At 37.0% G+C, this 20,426-nt stretch overlaps 1 protein-coding gene and 1 pseudogene across 5 annotated transcripts in view; one reads left to right on the forward strand and one right to left on the reverse strand.

Moving 5' to 3' along the window:
• EXOC2 (exocyst complex component 2) overlaps positions 1-20,426 on the reverse strand; it is a 279,908-nt gene that overhangs the window by 222,281 nt on the left and 37,201 nt on the right. For 3 of the 5 annotated variants that reach the window (XM_059179101.1, XM_059179097.1, XM_059179099.1), the window contains one exon: positions 72-236. In XM_059179101.1, the coding sequence (XP_059035084.1) occupies positions 72-189 (118 nt within the window). In that variant the 5' untranslated portion in view covers positions 190-236. The remainder of the gene's footprint in view (positions 1-71; positions 237-20,426) is intronic. The other 2 variants (XM_059179098.1, XM_059179100.1) reach the window with 1 other exon arrangement.
• Positions 6,054-6,535, forward strand: LOC131834712 (elongation factor 1-alpha 1-like; annotated as a pseudogene).

The following is a 20,426-nucleotide window of genomic DNA, read 5'->3' on the forward strand; positions in this document are numbered from 1 at the left end:
TTTTTTTTTTTTTTCTATCAGCTTATCTCAACTGCCCACTATAAAAATGAAAACATAGTTCTTGCTCTTACCTATGAGGTCAGTTGGGCCAGTTCCCAGGTTTTCTCCTCTAATTGTGACCTTTGTCCATGGTATTCCTTCATTTGGAGATATGCCTGTCACAAGAGGGGGTTGTCGTGATCGGGACATTGTGCTTTGTTTGGGCAAACCGGAGGTCTAGTTACAGAAGTAATCTGCTAAAAAAGAAAGGAAAGTATTAGTGACAACTGAAATAAGTATTAACTAAAAATACAAGAAAGCTAGAGATTCAATACCAAACATAAAAAGTATTCTTAAACGTGAAGCTCCAAAATTTTTAGCTGTTATTTAACCTACCTGCCAACATTTACTGAACATTAAATTTACCAAGGACATTATAGCTGGTACTGTGAGGGAAATGTCAGAAAAATAACAGACAACTAAGCTCTTGGTTCTGGAACTTTCAATATGATAGAACCTAATGTCACCATTAGCTCCATACCTACACCTGCTGAATCCCAAAAATATGCTAGAAACTGTGCTACTGACCAAGTTGTTAAAGGAAGACGTTCTGATTAATCATGTTCATAAAAATTAAAATACATTCCCATAGATGTACTGAACTTCACTATCATGACCTGAGGCAAAGGCAGACACTTAACTGACTGAGCCATCCAGGCAACCGATTGGGTTTCTTTCTTATAACACACACAAAAATTTACTCCAAATATACTATAGACCTACATGTACAAGACAAAACTATAAAATTCTTTGAAGAAAATGCAGGAGTAAATCTTTGTGATCTTGGGTTAGGCAAACACCTCTTAGACACAACACCATATGCAACAAAAGGAGAAAAAGAGATAAACTGGACTTGGTCAAAATTAAAAACCTTTGTGCTTCAAAGGACACCACTTAAAAAAGTGAAAGACAACCCACAGGAGAAAATATTTGCAAATAGTGTCCCTGATAAGAGACTTCTATCTAGAATATATAAAGAGCAATTACAACTCACTGTAAAAGTGAATACTTAAAAAATGGGAAAGAATCTGAATAGACATTTTTGCAAAAAAAGATTTAAAAAATCCAATAAAGACATGAAAAGATGCTCAAATGTCATTAGCCAAGGAAATGCAAATCAAAAATCAAACCCACAATGAAATATAACCTTATACGCACTAGAAGGCTATAATCAAAAAGGCAAAAAATAATGTGTTGGCAATGATGGGGAGAAATTAGAACCACTGTGCATTGCTGGTGGGAATATAAAAGATATAGCCACTCTGGAAAAGTTTGGTAGTTCCTTAAGAGGTTAAACACAGAGTTAATATACAATTCACTGATTCTACTCCTAAGCAGCTAAGCAGCTACTCCTAAGCACCTAAGCAAGTGAAATTTAAATATATGTCCACATAAAAATATGTCCATGAATGTTCACAGTAGCATTAATAAAAGTCAAAGAGTAGAATAACTCAACAGTCTATAAATGAATGAATGAGAAAGTAAAATGAAGTATATCCATACAATGAATATCATTTGGCATGAAAGAAAAAAGAAACAAAGTACTCTCATGTGCTTCAAAATGGATCACCCTTGAAAACATTATACTAAGTTATTAATGAAGCCAGTCAGAAAGAACCACACACTAAATAACCCCATTTATAATAAATGTCTGAAAGAGAGAAATCTACAGAAACACAAAGTAGCTCTCTAGGGCTGTAGAGGGGAGATTGAGAGGAACTGGAGTGAACTGCCAGTAAGTATGGTCTTTTCAGTAGTGATGAAAATTCTAAAGCTGATCATGGTAATAGTTATACAATTAAGTGGTTATGCTGAACACAACTGAATTTTTCATTTAAATGGGTAAACTATATAGAATATGAATAAATCTATTTTAAAAAGACAAAGAATTCTTTGGATAGTAAGTTTAGAGAGGAATATAATGATCACTATTTTTGTTAGGATATTTCTGAGAATTTCAAAACCACTCACTCAATACACATCCATACTGGATACTCAATTTTCATCTAAGAGAAAACTCCAGTCTACTTAGCACAGAGCAGGTAAACTTAATCATAAAGCCACAGTTTTATGGCTTAAGGAATAGGAGGATGAAAAATTTAAGCTAACAGAGTAGCTAGAAGGAGAGGAGGAGGGGTGCCTGGGTGGTACAGTGGGTTAAGCCTCCAACTCTTGGTTTTGGCTCAGGTCATGACCTCAGGGTCATGAGATCGAGCCCCACATCAGTCAAGCTCCAAGCTGGGAGCAGAGCCTCCTTGAAATTCTCTCTCCCTCTTCCTCTACCCCTCCAGCGTGTGCATATGCTCTCTCTCCTTCTCTCTAAAATAAATATATCTTTCAGAAAGAAGGAAAGAAAGAAAGAAAGAAGAAGAAAAGAAATAAAAAACAGAAAAGGAAAGAAAAAAAAGAAACCAAAAGAAAAGAGAAAAGAACAAAGTTCTGGAGTAGAGGGGGCCACAGACGCAGAAAAAAATATTACAGAAACCCCTGACTGGCCCCTGAACTGCACTTCATAGGTTGCAGAGGAGAGACTGCAAGTAGCACGACATAGACCAAGAGCTTAAAGAATGAAAGAAGTGAGCAAGGATTTTGGTAGCTGCCCACCACAGGGGAGACGAGAGGTTGAAATGTGAATCTAGTCAAATTAACAATGTCTGTTAAAAAACAAACAAAGCCAACACTCTCCAGAAGAACAGAACAGACTCCAAGGTCTCTAAATGTAATATCCACATATCTAGGACACAATAAAAATGAATGATCCCATTAAAAAATGTGAAAAATTGGGGTGCCTGGGTGGGTCAGTCATTAGGCATCTGCTTTCGGTTCAGGTCATGATCCCAGGGTCCTGAAATGGAGCCCCACATGGGCTCCCTGCTCAGCAGGAAGTCTGCTTCTCCCTCTCCCATTCCTCCTGCTTCTGTTCTCTCTCTCACTGTGTCTCTCTGTCAAATTAAAAAAAAAAAAAAAAGTGAAAAATATGTAGCCCTTAGTCAAGTAACAAGTAGACAACAGAAACGAGATGAGCCAAATCCAAACCAGTATAAAATAAGAGTATAAAAGAGTATAAAATAAGCTATTAAAGAAATATATGACAATAATGAATGGATATATAACAACTCAAAATAGCAGAATTGAAATTATAAAAACAAATATTAAAAAATGGAAGTTTTAAGACAGGAAGGTACGGTACCTGAAATGAAAAGTACAATGACTGAGTTAAACAGAAATTAATTGAAGAAACAGTGAACATGAACATAGGTCAAGAAACTATGTAATATAAAGAATAGAAAAAAGAAAAAGGAACAGAGGTTCACTGACCTGTGGAAAATATCAAACACTGACTGCTATGAGTGGAATCTCAGAAACAGAGTAGACAGAATGAAGCAGAAAATAATACTTGAAGGAAAAAAGGTTTGAAATTTTCCCAAACTTACTGAAAACTATTATTTTCTAAATACCCAATAAGTCCAGCAATCACCAGGCAAGATAAATACAAAGAAAATCACACCTAGACACACTGAAGTCAAACTGTTAAAAATCAAAGATAAAGAAAAAAATATTAAAGCAGACAGGAAAAACAGTGACACATTATATACATAAGAATGACGATATGATGATAACTTCTAATCAGAAAAATTAAAGGCCAAAAGACAAATGGAACATCCTAGAGTGCTGAAAGGAATTTTTAAAAAGTCAGAAATGAAGTTTTTTTTTTAAGATTTTTATTTATTTATTTGACAGAGAGAGATCACAAGTAAGCAGAGAGGCAGGCAGAGAGAGAGAGAGGAGGAAGCAGGCTCCCTGCTGAGCAGAGAGCCCGATGTGGGACTCGATCCCAGGACCCTGAGATCATGACCTGAGCTGAAGGCAGTGGCTTAACCCACTGAGCCACCCAGGTGCCCCAGAGATGAAGATTTTTAAAAAGGAATTTTATGCTCTTGGAAAAACTGATAGCCACATTCAAAGAATGAGACTGGATCCCTATCTTACACTGTACATAAAAATCAACTTAAAGCAGATTAAAGATGTTAACACAAGAACTGAAACTGTAAAACTCATAAGAAAACACAGGATGTAAGATTCTTTTTTTTTTTAAAGATTTTATTTATTTACTTGAGAGAAAGAGAGAGCAGAGAGCAACAGTAAGAGGAAGAAGCAGACTGCACACCTGAGCAGGAAGCCCAATGCAGGGCTCAATCCCAGCCATGACCTGAGAAAAAAGGCAAACACTTAACCTCATGAGCCACCCAGACTCCCCAGGACGTAAGATTCTTGACACTGGTGTTGGCAATGATTTTTTTCAGATTTCACACCAAAAATAAAAGCCACAAGAGCAAAAATAAACAAGGAGAACTACATTAAACTAAAAAGCTTGTGCACTCTAAAGAAAACCAATAAAATCAAGGGCAATTACAGATGAGAGAAAATATTTCTAACCCACATATCCAACAAGTAGTCAACATCTAAATAGAAGGAACCTGTACACCTCAAAAGCAAAAAAAAAAAAAAAAAAAAAGACAAATAATCCAAATTTTAAAAATGAGCTGAGGACACTTTTCCAAAGAAGACATAGAAATGACCTACAAGAACACAAAAAGGTGCTCAAAGCGACTAATCATCAGCGAAAGCCAAATCAAAATCACAATGACATGATTACCCCACACCTGTTAAGATGTCTATTATCAAAAAGACAAGAGATATGGGACGCCTGGGTGGCTCAGTTGGTTAAGCAGCTGCCTTCGGCTCAGGTCATGATCCCAGCGTCCTGGGATCGAGTTCCACATCGGGCTCCTTGCTCAGCAGGGAGCCTGCTTCTCCCTCTGCCTCTGCCTGCCATTCTGTCTGCCTGTGCTCGCTCTCTCCCCCCCTCTCTCTCTGATAAATAAATAAAATCTTAAAAAAAAAAAAAAAAGACAAGAGATAACAAATGCTGGTTGTAGAGAAAAGGAGTATTTATACATTGCTGGTGGGAATATAAACTGGTATAGCCACTATGGAAAACAACACGGAAGTTCCTCAAGAGATTAAAATTAGTTTTTCATTATGGGTTTGCCACCAGAACAGAGGTGTCATGAAACCACTGTGAAATCCAAGCCAAAACGGGCAAGGAAAACACAGTCCATCACTATCACCATTAGACACATAGTTTTGGGCAAGTCTACCACCACTAGCCATCTGATCTACAAATGTGGTGGGATCCACATACGAACCTTAATATTTGAGAAGAAGCCTGCTGAGATAAGAAAGATCTTCTTCAAATATACCTAGATCTTAGATGAACTGGAAGTTTAATTTGAGCACAGTATCGCCAATGACCTCTCTGTGGAAATCTGAGACCACCAAGTGTTATGTGACCATCATTGATGTCTCAACACACAGAGATTTTATCAAAAACAAACAGAACAAAACAAAAACATGTTTACAGGCATATGTCAGGGTAACCATGCTGTCCTGGAACGCAGACCTACAGCCTGCATAGTTCTGATAAGGATTAAATACAAGCTGGTTGTTACATTCTTAAAGGCTCTCATGACTGCCTGTAAATCTCAACAATAGTAAAGCACCAAAGAAATCTTGCAAAAGTAGTTTTATGAGTAGAAATTCAAAGGAAACGTGATCTAATATTCCTTATACGTCCCCTCCCCCTTGAACATGAAGCATGTAACTGCCAGCTTCATACAGCAAAAGTACAGCTATTTCTGCCCATGAGTCCTGTCCCTGTGCTACCTGAATACACTTTACTAAGTTGCATCCTGAAACATCTCAAGAATTCTTTCTCGACCACCACACTCAATGATCCCACAACAGAAAGATCCATGAGCATGCCCTTCTGGTTTACAGACTGGGTGTGAAACAACTAATTATTGGTATTAACAAAATGGATTCTACTGAGCCACCCTACAGACAGAAGAGATATGAGAAAATTAATTAAGTCAGCACATACATTAAGGAAATTGGCTATAACCCTGACACACATTAGCATTTGTGCCAATTTCTGGTTGGAATGGTGACAACATGCTTTGGTTCACGGATGGAAAACAATCCTTAAAGATGGCAATGCCTGTGAAACCACACTCTTGAAGCTCTGAATCGTATCCTAAAATCAACTCACCCATCCAACAACCCCCTGTATTTGTCCCTCCATATCAGGACATCCATGAAATTGATAGTATTGGTTCTGTCCCTATAGGCTGAGTGAAAACTGTCAAACCCAGCATGATGGTCACCTTTTTTCCAGTCAACATTACAACTTGAGCTTGAGTGAAGTTCTTCCTAGGGCCAATGTGGGCTTCAATCAAGAATATGTCTGTCAAAGACGTTGATTAAGGTAACTCAGCTGGTGACAGCAAAAATGACCCACCAAAAGAGGAAACTGGCTTCATGGCTCATGTGATTATCCTGAGACATCCAGGCCCAATCAGTTCTGGCTATGTGCCTGTGCTGGATTATCACAGAGCTCCACAATGCTCACAAGTTTGCTGAGCTAAAAGACTGATCATCAGGATGCCTGGGTGGCTCAATTGGTTAAGCAGCTGCCTTTGGCTCAGGTCATGATCCCAGCATCCTGGGATTGAGTCCCACATCAGGCTCCTTGCTCAGCAGGGAGCCTGCTTCTCCCTCTGCCTCTTCCTGCCACTCTGTCTGCCTGTGCTCGCTCTCTCTCTCTCTCCTCTCTGACAAATAAATTAAAAAATCTTTAAAAAAATAAAAAAATAAAAGACTGATCATCGGGACGCCTGGGTGGCTCAGTTGGTTAGACGACTGACTGCCTTCGGCTCAGGTCATGATCCTGGAGTCCCGGGATTGAGTCCCACATCGGGCTCCCAGCTCCACTGGGAGTCTGCTTCTCTCTCTGACCTTCTCCTCGCTCATGATCTCTCTCACTGTCTCTCTCTCAAATAAATAAATAAATAATCTTTAAAAATAAAAGACTGATCATCGTCTCGAGAAGAAGCTGGAAAATAATCTTGCCATTTGTGACAACAAAAGATAAAACTGGAGAACATATGCTAAGCGAAATAAGGCAGAGAGAGAAAGACAAATATTACACGGTTATCACACGTGGAACCTAAAAAAACACTTTTTGTAAAAAAGGCTAACTCATAGAAACAAAGTAAAATGCTTATTGTTAGGGCTTGTGGGGCAGGGGAATTGGGGAAAAGACAGAAAAGGATACAAACTGTCCTTTGTATCCTTTGTATCCTTTCCAGTTATAAGAAAGGTCTAAGGATCTAATGGTGACTACAGTTGATAACACTGTATTGTATAACAGAAATTCGCTGGGAGAATAGAACTTAAGTATTTTCACCAAAAAAAAATAAACAAAAAAGGGTAAAGAGGTGAAGTGACAGATGTGTAGATCAACCTAATTGTGTAATGTAGTATCATAATATATATAATAACAAATCATGTTATACATTTTAAGTATATTATAATTTTGTCAGTTATATACCTCAATAAAGCTGGCAAGAAAAGGAATAAGACTGGTTATTTTTAAATAAAGGAACCTTACTGGGAACAAATCTGCATGACAAGAAACACTGAAAGAATTTCTTTAATCTGAAGGAGAAATGACACCACACAGTAACTTGGAAGATTTTATAATTCTCGAGAAAGGATGAATTCATCAGGACATAACCATGTAAACTGTGTATACACCTAGTAATACAGCTTCAAAACACATGATGCAAATGCTGAGTGAAAGGGTCAAAGTGCTAAATCCACAATCATGATTGGAGATTTTAATATACTCTTTACATAGGGGCATCTGGATAGCTTAGTCAGTTAAACATCTTAGTCTTGATTTCAGCCCAGGGTCATGAAATCAAGTCCCATGTCAGGCTCTGCAGTGGGTATGGAACCTCTCTCTTCTCCCCTCCCAATGTCCCACTCCATCCCTTCCTCACACATGTGCCCATATGCTCTAAATAAATATATAAATAAATAAAGATAACAGCTAAACAAAAACCAAAAATTTGTAAAGCTACAGAATACATGAACAACACTACTGATCATCTTGACCCGACATATACCAAAGCTCCTTTTCAAATGTCTGAAGAATGTTCACCAAGACAGACTATATGATGGGCCATAAAGTAAGTCATAATGAATTCCAAAGACTGAAATCCCAAAGCTGTAAAGGAATTAAATTAGAAAGCTATAGCAATACAATATTGAGAAAAGTATCCAAGTATTTGGAAATTAAATAACAAACTTAAATAACCCAACAGTCAAAAAATAATGAACAGAGAAAAAAAATTTTAACTGAATATTAATGAAAATATAATCAAAATTTGTGAGACGGAGCCAAAGCAGGACTTTCACAGCTTATAATAAGAGAAGAACAGTTAAAAATAAGGATGTATGTTTTTATCTTAAGAAATTAGAAAAGGCAAAGCTAATAATAAAATACAAAGGGGCAGGGAGGAAGAACAAAGGAAGTAGAATAAAGAAAAGAACAAATACTGGTAATCCAAAAAAAAAAAAACCCACACAAAAAATAAAAAGAAATCAAGAAAAAATTGTAAAGCCAGAAGTCTTTCTGCAAAAATTAATCAATAAGCCTTAGCAAAATTCTCTTTAAAAAGAGAAGCACAAATTGCCAATCTCAGGAATGAAAGAGCAGGTAACTATAGATACTAAAGATATTTTTTAAAGAATAATGAAGGAATATTATGAAAAATTTTATGTCAATGAATTTCATAACTTGGATGAAGAAGAAAATTTCCTCAAAAAGGACAAGTCACCAAACTAACACAGGATAAATAAGAAATCTCAATACCTTCATTTTATTAAATAAATTAAATTCATCATCAAAAACTTTCCTACAAAGAAAAACTCCAGACCTAGTGGTTTCACTGAAAAAATCTATCAAACATTTAAGGAAGAAATAATAAAAAAGCATACACATATTTCAGAAAGCAGCAGCAGTGGAAATATGCCATGACCATGTGGGATTTACAACAATACAGTAAGTACAACAGTAAGATTTGGCTTTCCAAAAAAAAAGAAAAAAGAAAAAAAAGACAGACATCATGTCCATTTTTTTTTAATTTTTTTTTTAAGATTTTATTTATTTGTCAGAGATAGAGAGAGAGAGAGAACACGCAGGCAGAGGCAGAGTGAGAAGCAGGCTCCCTGCTACACAAGGAGCCTGATGCAGGACTCAATCCCAGGACCCCGACCAACATCATGACCTGAGCGGAAGGCAGTGGTTTAACCAACTGAGCCACCCAGGCACCCCACATCATGTAAATCTTAACAAGAATCTAACACCACTTCTGTGATGTTCCTGCCAAAAACGCGTAACTCAAAACTCATCAACAGACTGCCTAAATTCACAGAGAGTCCACAAAATAATTGGTGTGTACTCTTTGAAAATGTCAAGGTCAAGAAAAACAAAGAAAGGCTGAAGAAATGCTCTGTATTCAAGGACACTAAAGAGGCATTACAACTAAATGTACTGTATGATCCTGGATAGATTCTAGTAGAAAAAAAATACTTTCTGTAAAGTACGTAATTGGACAAATTATCACCATGTGAATTTGAACTGTGGATTAGATGGTATGGTATTAATATTAAATTCTGACTTTGATAAGCATACTGCGGTAATAAAAGAGAACGTCCTTGTTCTTTATAACTACATACTGAAGAATTTAAGAGAAAAATCATGTTTGCACCATATTCTCAAATGATTCAAACAAATACATACCAATAGATTGACAGAATAAAAATAAATGGAGCAAAAAAAAAAAAAAACACACACACAAGAATGTAGGAGGGTTGGGGGGATGGGTTAAATAGGTGATGGAGATTAAGGAGGGCACTTGTAATGAGCAGCAGGTGTTGTATGGAAATGCTGAATTGCTAAATTCTTCACCTGAAATTAATATTATACTATACTGTTAACTAAGTAGAATTTAAATAAAAACTTGAGGAGAAAAAAAGCATAAAAAAGAGAAGTAAACAATTGGTGACTCTAGTTAGAGTTTACAGTTGTCATTTACCATAATTTTTCAAAAAACCTTCATAAGAGTGAGTTACTTTTACTATTTTTGAAAGTTTTCTGTAAGTTTGAAGCTGTGTCAAAATAAAAAGTTATCTAAAATAATGCTTTGGTAATATTTTAAAATAAAGCAAAACCAAATCAAATTAATATTCTCCTGCTAATCAATATATAAACCTCACTATTAGCCAAAAGATACTTATTTTCACATTTGCATTAGAAAATGCACAAATAAGCAATGAATAAACAGTTATTAAAAGACAGATGTGCTAAAACTAGTGTTTGGTTAATAAAAAAAAGAATGGTAAACCAAGCCCCATATACTTAACTACATTTAATAAATACACTAACAGAAATTTCAGATATAAAAATTCTTTTAATGGGTCATACTACTACTATCTCTTTAAAAACGTTTCTAAATACATACAAAAGAGAAAAAGCTTGTTTTGAGATTGTGCTCTAAAACTATTATAAACTGATAAGCCTGAAATTTGGTAAGGTAACACATACTAATAAAAACTTTCAAGAGAGCAAAGACATATTTCAACACAAAGTTCTGACAACTGCTTTAATAAACAGAAACTATATTGCACAAAGATACCATAACACTGCAGGGAAAACAAACATTAAAGAAAGAATTGGTAATTAAGCTGCCTCATTGATTAATGTCTACAGTTCATGACAGAGGAAAATGCTTCATTCAATTGGCATGGAAAATTAGACCACCACTCAGTGGTAATTTAATAATATGTATTAATCCCCGTCTGCAGTATTAGACTATAAAAGTATTCACATAAAGAATAAATTTTTAAGCAGAAATATTCTACAATCCTTATCTCCAAAAAAAGAGTAGGGTGAAAACAAAAGAAATCACCACTGACATTAATATTACTGAAAAGGTGATTAAGAAGATACTAAACTGTCAGCTACCCTTCCCATGGTGGTGCTGAGTATCAGCAGAGGGACATGCCAGTATGCCACAGAATCAAAGCCAAGAGACTTCATCCAACTAAAGTCTAGACTCCTCATCTGAAGAAACTGTAACCAAGAGATGTTAAATGATTTTTTCAAGGTCACACACCTAATTATTTATGAAATAGACCAGATTCTTGGTTTTCTGACTCCTCTAAATAGGAGTCTAATTATTACTCTTTCCTTTACACCACCTACATATTATGAGGTAACTTTTGTATCTGATAGCCCATATTCTGAGAACCTTAGTTGTTTCCTATATGACTGAGGAATGCTAATCCTGGTGTGCAACAGAATTGAAATTAGACTACCTCTAGTCAAAGAAAAACAAAATAAACAGACAAACAAAAACTAGGACAGGTCATTTCCAATCTATTCCCAGTATTTCAAATCCATTTTGAGCACATGATCATAATCTTAACTATGTTACCCTCAAAGTTTGTCCAAGTAAAACAAAGTAATGTCTGCTGACAATAGGTAATGCCTGGGCCACAACTGATAGTCCAGAATCAAAAAGTATGATCTATTTTCTTATTTATGATTAAGGAATACAGCTGTGTTCCAGGCATAGAAATCAGAGGCAGCTGAAAATCCAGCATTCATCATATTGGTTCATATATTAAAAAAAAAAAAAAAATTAATGGTATGTCCCCAAACATAGGCAAACCATTATCGCAGGAAGATCATTAAGCTATTTAATTTAGAAATATATGAATATCTATTTTTTATGGTACAGCATCCAAAACACATACAACAGTGCCTACCAAATAGTATGTATTCAGTAATTATTTATGGAATGAATTATGGAAAGAGATGTCTCTTTTCATCCCACATCCAATTAGAAATACTCTACATTATGTTTAGCATCACAAATAAATAATCTCTTATCACTCTCAGGAAAGAGTCTAAGTCTTAAGAAAACAATTCATTTCTGAACATTCTCAGTTTAATAACCCATGTTGTTATTTTTATTTTTTATTATTATTTTTAAAGGAAAATTCTCATCTATAGTTGTCAATAAGTGCCTACAAATTTGTCTCACAAAGATTTTCCAAATGCAATAAACCAATAATCTTTGAAAATATGTCCTAAGGTCTTTCTTATGTAAATATACTGGACAAAGGTTAACAAAAGTCTGACTTTGCCTGTCATTAACCTTATTTAATTAAAACAATATAGTCTTTATATTACACAGCCATTTAAGATCAAGAAAGAGGTAAGGAACAAAGTGAACAAACCTACCCTAAAAATACACACACCACAAGCTAATTTCATCTTTTGAAAGCAGAATGATTGAAACAAAAAGAAAAGTAGCTATTATTACCCACATAAGGAAAATAACTGCAGATACAAAATAAGCCACTTTTATTAGGCAATATCCTCACACAAGTACACTACTAATAAACACAGGATTAAATGACACAAATGGGCAAATGATAAAAGTTGACAGCACTGGAGTACCTATTTGGAATTTCACATATTCATGGTATATGAAGATGGGCTGCAAATTAGGATATACCAACTCTTAGTCTAAGAACTACATATACCATATCCTGTCAGTTACCAAACAGGTTTACAAAAGTTTGCTTAAAAAGAAATATTAAGAGGAGTCAAGATGGCGGAGAAGTAGCAAGCTGAGACTGCTTCAGCTAGCCGGAGATCAGCTAGATAGCTTATCTAAAGATTGCAAACACCTGAAAATCCATCGGCAGATCGAAGAGAAGAACAGCAATTCTGGAAACAGAAAAACAACCACTTTCTGAAAGGTAGGACCGGCGGAGAAGTGAATCCAAAGCGACGGGAAGATAGACCCCGGGGGGAGGGGCCGGCTCCCGGCAAGCAGCGGAGCAACCGTGCACAAAATCAGGACTTTTAAAAGTCTGTTCCGCTGAGGGACATCGCTCCAGAGGCTAAACCGGGGCGAAACCCACGCGGGGTCAGCGTGGCCTCAGGTCCCGCAGGGTCACAGAAGGATCGGGGGTGTCTGAGTGTCGCAGAGCTTGCGGGTATTGTAACGGGAAAGCCAGCTACAGAGACAGAGCCGACAGTAAGCTCGCAGCTCGGTGTTACCTTGAACCGGTCGCAGGCTCGGTGAGCTCGGAGCGCGGCCGGAGGTCAGGCAGACGGGAGTAACTGGGCGCTGTTCTCTGAGGGCGCACTGAGGAGTGGGGCCCTGGGCTCTCGGCTCCTCCGGGCCGGGCCGGAGACCAGGAGGCCGCCATTTGTATTCCCGTCCTCTGGAACTCTACGGAAAGTGCTCAGGGAACAAAAGCTCCTGAAAGCAAACCCGAGCGGATTACTCACCCCGGCCCCGGGTAAGGGCGGTGTAATTCCGCCTGGGGCAAAGACACTTGAGAATCACTACACCAGGCCCCTCCCCCAGAAGATCAACAAGAAATCCAGCCGAGACCAAGTTCACCTACCAAGGAGTGCGGTTTCAATACCAAGGAGAGCAGCAGAATTCCAGAGGAGGAGAAAGCCAAACACGGAACTCATGGCTTTTTTCCTGGGATTTTTTTTAGTCTTGCAGTTAATTTGATTTTTTCTTTTTCATTTTTTTTTTTTTCTCGCCTTCGGGTAAAATTTTTTTTTTTTTAACTGTTACCTTTTTCTTTTTTAACGATTTTTTACTAGTTTATCTAATATATATATTTTTTCTTTTTTACATTTTTCTTAGGTGTTTTCTTTTTTTAAAAATTCTTTTCTTTTCTTTTCTTTTTTTTTTCTTTTCTTTTTGTTTTTTTTTCTTTCTTCCTTTTTGAACCTCTTTTTATCCCCTTTCTCCCCACTCACGATTTTGGATCTCTTCTAATTTGGTTAAAGCATATTTTCCTGGGGTTGTTGCCACCCTTTTAGTATTTTACTTGCCCCTTCATTTACTCTTATCTGGACAAAATGACAAGACATAAAAATTCAACACAAAAAAAAGAACAAGAGGCAGTACCGAAGGCTAGGGACCTAATCAATACAGACATCGGTAATATGTCAGATCTAGAGTTCAGAATGACAATTCTCAAGGTTCTAGCCGGGCTCGAAAAAGGCATGGAAGATATTAGAGAAACCCTCTCGAGAGATATAAAAGCCCTTTCTGGAGAAATAAAAGAACTAAAATCTAACCAAGGTGAAATCAAAAAAGCTATTAATGAGGTGCAATCAAAAATGGAGGCTCTAGGGACGCCTGGGTGGCTCAGTTGGTTAAGCAGCTGCCTTCGGCTCAGGTCATGATCCCAGCGTCCTGGGATCGAGTCCCACATCGGGCTCCTTGCTCAGCAGGGAGCCTGCTTCTCCCTCTGCCTCTGCCTGCCATTCTGTCTGCCTGTGCTCTCTCTCTCCCCCCCTCTCTCTCTGATAAATAAATAAAATTTAAAAAAAAAAAAATGGAGGCTCTAACTGCTAGGATAAATGAGGCAGAAGAAAGAATTAGTGATATAGAAGACCAAATGACAGAGAATAAAGAAGCTGAGCAAAAGAGGGACAAACAGCTACTGGACCACGAGGGGAGAATTCGAGAGATAAGTGACACCATAAGACGAAACAACATTAGAAAAATTGGGATTCCAGAAGAAGAAGAAAGTGAGAGGGGAGCAGAAGGTATACTGGAGAGAATTATTGGGGAGAATTTCCCCAATATGGCAAAGGGAACGAGCATCAAAATTCAGGAGGTTCAGAGAACGCCCCTCAATATCAATAAGAATAGGCCCACACCCCGTCACCTAATAGTAAAATTTACAAGTCTCAATGACAAAGAGAAAATCCTAAAAGCAGCCGGGGAAAAGAAGTCTGTAACATACAATGGTAAAAATATTAGATTGGCAGCTGACTTATCCACAGAGACCTGGCAGGCCAGAAAGAGCTGGCATGATATTTTCAGAGCACTAAACGAGAAAAACATGCAGCCAAGAATACTATATCCAGCTAGGCTATCATTGAAAATAGAAGGAGAGATTAAAAGCTTCCAGGACAAACAACAACTGAAAGAATTTGCAAATACCAAACCAGCTCTACAGGAAATCTTGAAAGGGGTCCTCTAAGCAAAGAGAGAGCCTACAAGTGGTAGATCAGAAAGGAACAGAGACCATATACAGTAACAGTCACCTTACAGGCAATACAATGGCACTAAATTCATATCTCTCAATAGTTACCCTGAATGTGAATGGGCTAAATGCCCCTGTCAAAAGACACAGGGTATCAGAATGGATAAAAAAACAAAGCCCATCTATATGTTGCCTCCAAGAAACACATTTTAAGCTCGAAGACACCTCCAGATTTAAAGTGAGGGGGTGGAAAAGAATTTACCATGCTAATGGACATCAGAAGAAAGCAGGAGTGGCAATCCTTAGATCAATTAGATTTTAAGCCAAAGACTATAATAAGAGATGAGGAAGGACACTATATCATACTCAAAGGGTCTGTCCAACAAGAAGATTTAACAATTTTAAATATCTATGCCCCCAATGTGGGAGCAGCCAACTATATAAACCAATTAATAACAAAATCAAAGAAACACATCAACAATAATACAATAATAGTAGGGGACTTTAACACTCCCCTCACTGAAATGGACAGGTCATCCAAGCAAAAGATCAGCAAGGAAATAAAGGCCTTAAACGACACACTGGACCAGATGGACATCACAGATATATTCAGAACATTTCATCCCAAAGCAACAGAATACACATTCTTCTCTAGTGCACATGGAACATTCTCCAGAATAGATCACATCCTCGGTCCTAAACCAGGACTCAACCGGTATCAAAAGATTGGGATCATTCCCTGCATATTTTCAGACCACAATGCTCTAAAGCTAGAACTCAACCACAAAAGGAAGTTTGGAAAGAACCCAAATACATGGAGACTAAACAGTATCCTTCTAAAGAATGAATGGGTCAACCGGGAAATTAAAGAAGAATTGAAAAATATCATGGAAACAAATGATAATGAAAATACAACGGTTCAAAATCTGTGGGACACAACAAAGGCAGTCCTGAGAGGAAAATATATAGCAGTACAAGCCTTTCTCAAGAAACAAGAAAGGTCTCAGGTACACAACCTAACCCTACACCTAAAGGAGCTGGAGAAAGAACAAGAAAGAAACCCTAAGCCCAGCAGGAGAAGAGAAATCATAAAGATCAGAGCAGAAATCAATGAAATAGAAACCAAAAAAACAATAGAACAAATCAACGAAACTAGGAGCTGGTTCTTTGAAAGAATTAATAAAATTGATAAACCCCTGGCCCGACTTATCAAAAAGAAAAGAGAAAGGACCCAAATAAATAAAATCATGAATGAAAGAGGAGAGATCACAACTAACACCAAAGACATACAAACTATTATAAGAACATACTATGAGCAACTCTACGGCAATAAATTTGACAATCTGGAAGAAATGGATGCATTCCTAGAAACATATAAACTACCACAACTGAGCCAGGAAGAAATAGAAAGCCTGAACAGACCCATAACCAGTAAGGAGATTGAAACAGTCATTAAAAATCTCCAAACAAACAAAAGCCCAGGGCCAGACGGCTTCCCGGGGGAATTCTACCAAACATTTAAAGAAGAACTAATTCTTATTCTCCTGAAACTGTTCCAAAAAATAGAAATGGAAGGAAAACTTCCAAACTCATTTTATGAGGCCAGCATCACCTTGATCCCAAAACCAGACAAGGACCGCATCAAAAAAGAGAGCTATAGACCAATATCCTTGATGAACACAGATGCGAAAATACTCAACAAAATACTAGCCAATAGGATTCAACAGTACATTAAAAGGATTATTCACCACGACCAAGTGGGATTTATTCCAGGGCTGCAAGGTTGGTTCAACATCCGCAAATCAGTCAATGTGATACAACACATCAATAAAAGAAAGAACAAGAACCATATGATACTCTCAATAGATGCTGAAAAAGCATTTGACAAAGTACAACATCCCTTCCTGATCAAAACTCTTCAAAGTGTAGGGATAGAGGGCGCATACCTCAATATCATCAAAGCCATCTATGAAAAACCCACCGCAAATATCATTCTCAATGGAGAAAAACTGAAAGCTTTTCCGCTAACGTCAGGAACACGGCAGGGATGTCCATTATCACCACTGCTATTCAACATCGTACTAGAGGTCCTAGCCTCAGCAATCAGACAACAAAAGGAAATTAAAGGCATCCAAATCGGCAAAGAAGAAGTCAAATTATCACTCTTCGCAGATGATATGATACTATATGTGGAAAACCCAAAAGACTCCACTCCAAAACTGCTAGAACTTATACAGGAATTCAGTAAAGTGTCAGGATATAAAATCAATGCACAGAAATCAGTTGCATTTCTCTACACCAACAGCAAGACAGAAGAAAGAGATATTAAGGAGTCAATCCCATTTACAATTGCATCCAAAACCATAAGATACCTAGGAATAAACCTAACCAAAGAGACACAGAATCTATACTCAGAAAACTATAAAGTACTCATGAAAGAAATTGAGGAAGAAACAAAGAAATGGAAAAATGTGCCATGCTCCTGGATTGGAAGAATAAATATTGTGAAAATGTCTATGCTACCTAAAGCAATCTACACATTTAATGCAATTCCTATCAAAGTACCATCCATCTTTTTCAAAGAAATGGAACAAATAATGCTAAAATTTATATGGAACCAGAAAAGACCTCGAATAGCCAAAGGGATATTGAAAAAGAAAGCCAACGTTGGTGGCATCACAATTCCGGACTTCAGGCTCTATTACAAAGCTGTCATCATCAAGACAGCATGGTACTGGCACAAAAACAGACACATAGATCAATGGAACAGAATAGAGAGCCCAGAAATAGACCCTCAAATCTATGGTCAACTAATCTTCGACAAAGCAGGAAAGAATGTCCAATGGAAAAAAGACAGCCTCTTCAATAAATGGTGCTGGGAAAATTGGACAGCCACATGCAAAAAAATGAAATTGGACCATTTCCTTACACCACACACAAAAATAGACTCAAAATGGATGAAGGACCTCAATGTACGAAAGGAATCCATCAAAATCCTTGAGGAGAACACGGGCAGCAACCTCTTCGACCTCTGCCGCAGCAACATCTTCCTAGGAACAACGCAAAAGGCAAGGGAAGCAAGGGAAAAAATGAACTACTGGGATTTCATCAAGATCAAAAGCTTTTGCACAGCAAAGGAAACAGTTAACAAAATCAAAAGACAACTGACAGAATGGGAGAAGATATTTGCAAACGACATATCAGATAAAGGACTAGTGTCCAGAATCTATAAAGAACTTAGCAAACTCAACACCCAAAGAACAAATAATCCAATCAAGAAATGGGCAGAGGACATGAACAGACATTTCTGCAAAGAAGACATCCAGATGGCGAACAGACACATGAAAAAGTGCTCCATATCACTCGGCATCAGGGAAATACAAATCAAAACCACAATGAGATATCACCTCACACCAGTCAGAATGGCTAAAATCAACAAGTCAGGAAATGACAGATGCTGGCGAGGATGCGGAGAAAGGGGAACCCTCCTACACTGTTGGTGGGAATGCAAGCTGGTGCAGCCACTCTGGAAAACAGCATGGAGGTTCCTCAAAATGTTGAAAATAGAACTGCCCTATGACCCAGCAATTGCACTATTGGGTATTTACCCTAAAGATACAAATGTAGTGATCCAAAGGAGCACATGCACCCGAATGTTTATAGCAGCAATGTCCACAATAGCCAAACTATGGAAAGAACCTAGATGTCCATCAACAGATGAATGGATCAAGAAGATGTGGTATATATACACAATGGAATACTATGCAGCCATCAAAAGAAATGAAATCTTGCCATTTGCAACAACATGGATGGAACTAGAGCGTATCATGCTTAGCGAAATAAGTCAAGCAGAGAAAGACAACTATCATATGATCTCCCTGATATGAGGAAGTGGTGATGCAACATGGAGGCTTAAGTGGGTAGAAGAAGAATAAATGAAACAAGATGGGATTGGGAGGGAGACAAACCATAAGTGACTCTTAATCTCACAAAACAAACTGAGGGTTGCCGAGGGGAGGGGGTTTGGGAGAAGGGGTTGGGATTATGGACATTGGGGAGGGCATGTGATTTGGTGAGTGCTGTGAAGTGTGTAAACCTGGTGATTCACAGACCTGTACCCCTGGGGATAAAAATATATGTTTATAAAAAATAAAAAAATTATAAAAAAAAAAAAAAAAAAGAAATATTAATTCTGATGTGTCTTCAGACTCAGATTAATTTATGAAGCATTTTTCAATTACTTAGACCTGAATGGAGATAAACAAAACTTAAGGAGGATCTTTACAAAAACTAACCATTAATAAATACTTGCCTGATCTCTTGTGATACTGGGTAGTACACTATAAATAAGTAAGTATGTATCATCATAGTATACTAATGAGTGACCTTTTTAGTAGTGGAATAAAAAAACAGTACAAGTGTGTCATATAAATAGGCCAGTACAGTTTTTAACAAGTGATATTTAGGGAGACAATAAAGACTACACTACTTAGGGAGACAATTAAAAACTACCCATTTTTGGATATAAGGAAGCACTTTATACACATTTCATCAGTGTTTTATTTTCTGAAGATACACTGAAACATATTTTCTTGCTTCTTCGTGGTGTTTCTCTAAAAAAAAGAAATAGAAGCTGAAATAATTTCCAAACTTGATGCTTTGATTTTTAAATGTGAGGCTTTGGTCTTCCAGCGAATTATCATTTTGTAGCAAATAAATTCCTTCCTACCTACCTGCAAGAACAAGGATGATATGACAATGGCTTATAACATGTTTTAGACTTTTTCATTTACATTTTATCTTGTCAGGTAAGTAATATATTTGCATGGTGATCTACATTTATTTTAATAAACAGAAGTGTATCCAAGCTGTAAGACTCTGAATTAAGTCTTGACAGATCAAGCTCAAAAAGTTAACATATAGTTTGGAGATCTGGGTTCTAAAATGGGTTCTGGCATTGACAATTAAAAAACATTAGTTACTTTTATGCTCTCTAAAACTGTTTTTTCATATCTATCGATAAGGTATTTAGATGAGATCATCCCCAAAGCCCTTTTCATTCTGGATTCTATGAGACCAGGCTTTTAAGTTCAATTACTAATGTAAGACTAGAAACTGGCAGTCCACAACTTTTCACAATTAAACTAAACTATAACAAGAACAAGTTATTATTTTAAAATTTTTGTATTAATTATAAACAATTTCTACTATATTGAAAAGAATCTTAATTTTTAAGATCTTATATTTAGATGTTACAGTATGAGTAGGCAAATATTTTTTTAAATAGCAACATATCTGTAGGTTAAGCAGAAAAATAAATAACCCCTCTCGTTTTCAAAAGTTACATTTCAAAGACCAGGCTACAAAACTTTTAT

This window comes from Mustela lutreola, chromosome 6, assembly GCF_030435805.1.
Source record: "Mustela lutreola isolate mMusLut2 chromosome 6, mMusLut2.pri, whole genome shotgun sequence".
NCBI classification, from domain to species: Eukaryota; Metazoa; Chordata; class Mammalia; order Carnivora; family Mustelidae; genus Mustela; species Mustela lutreola.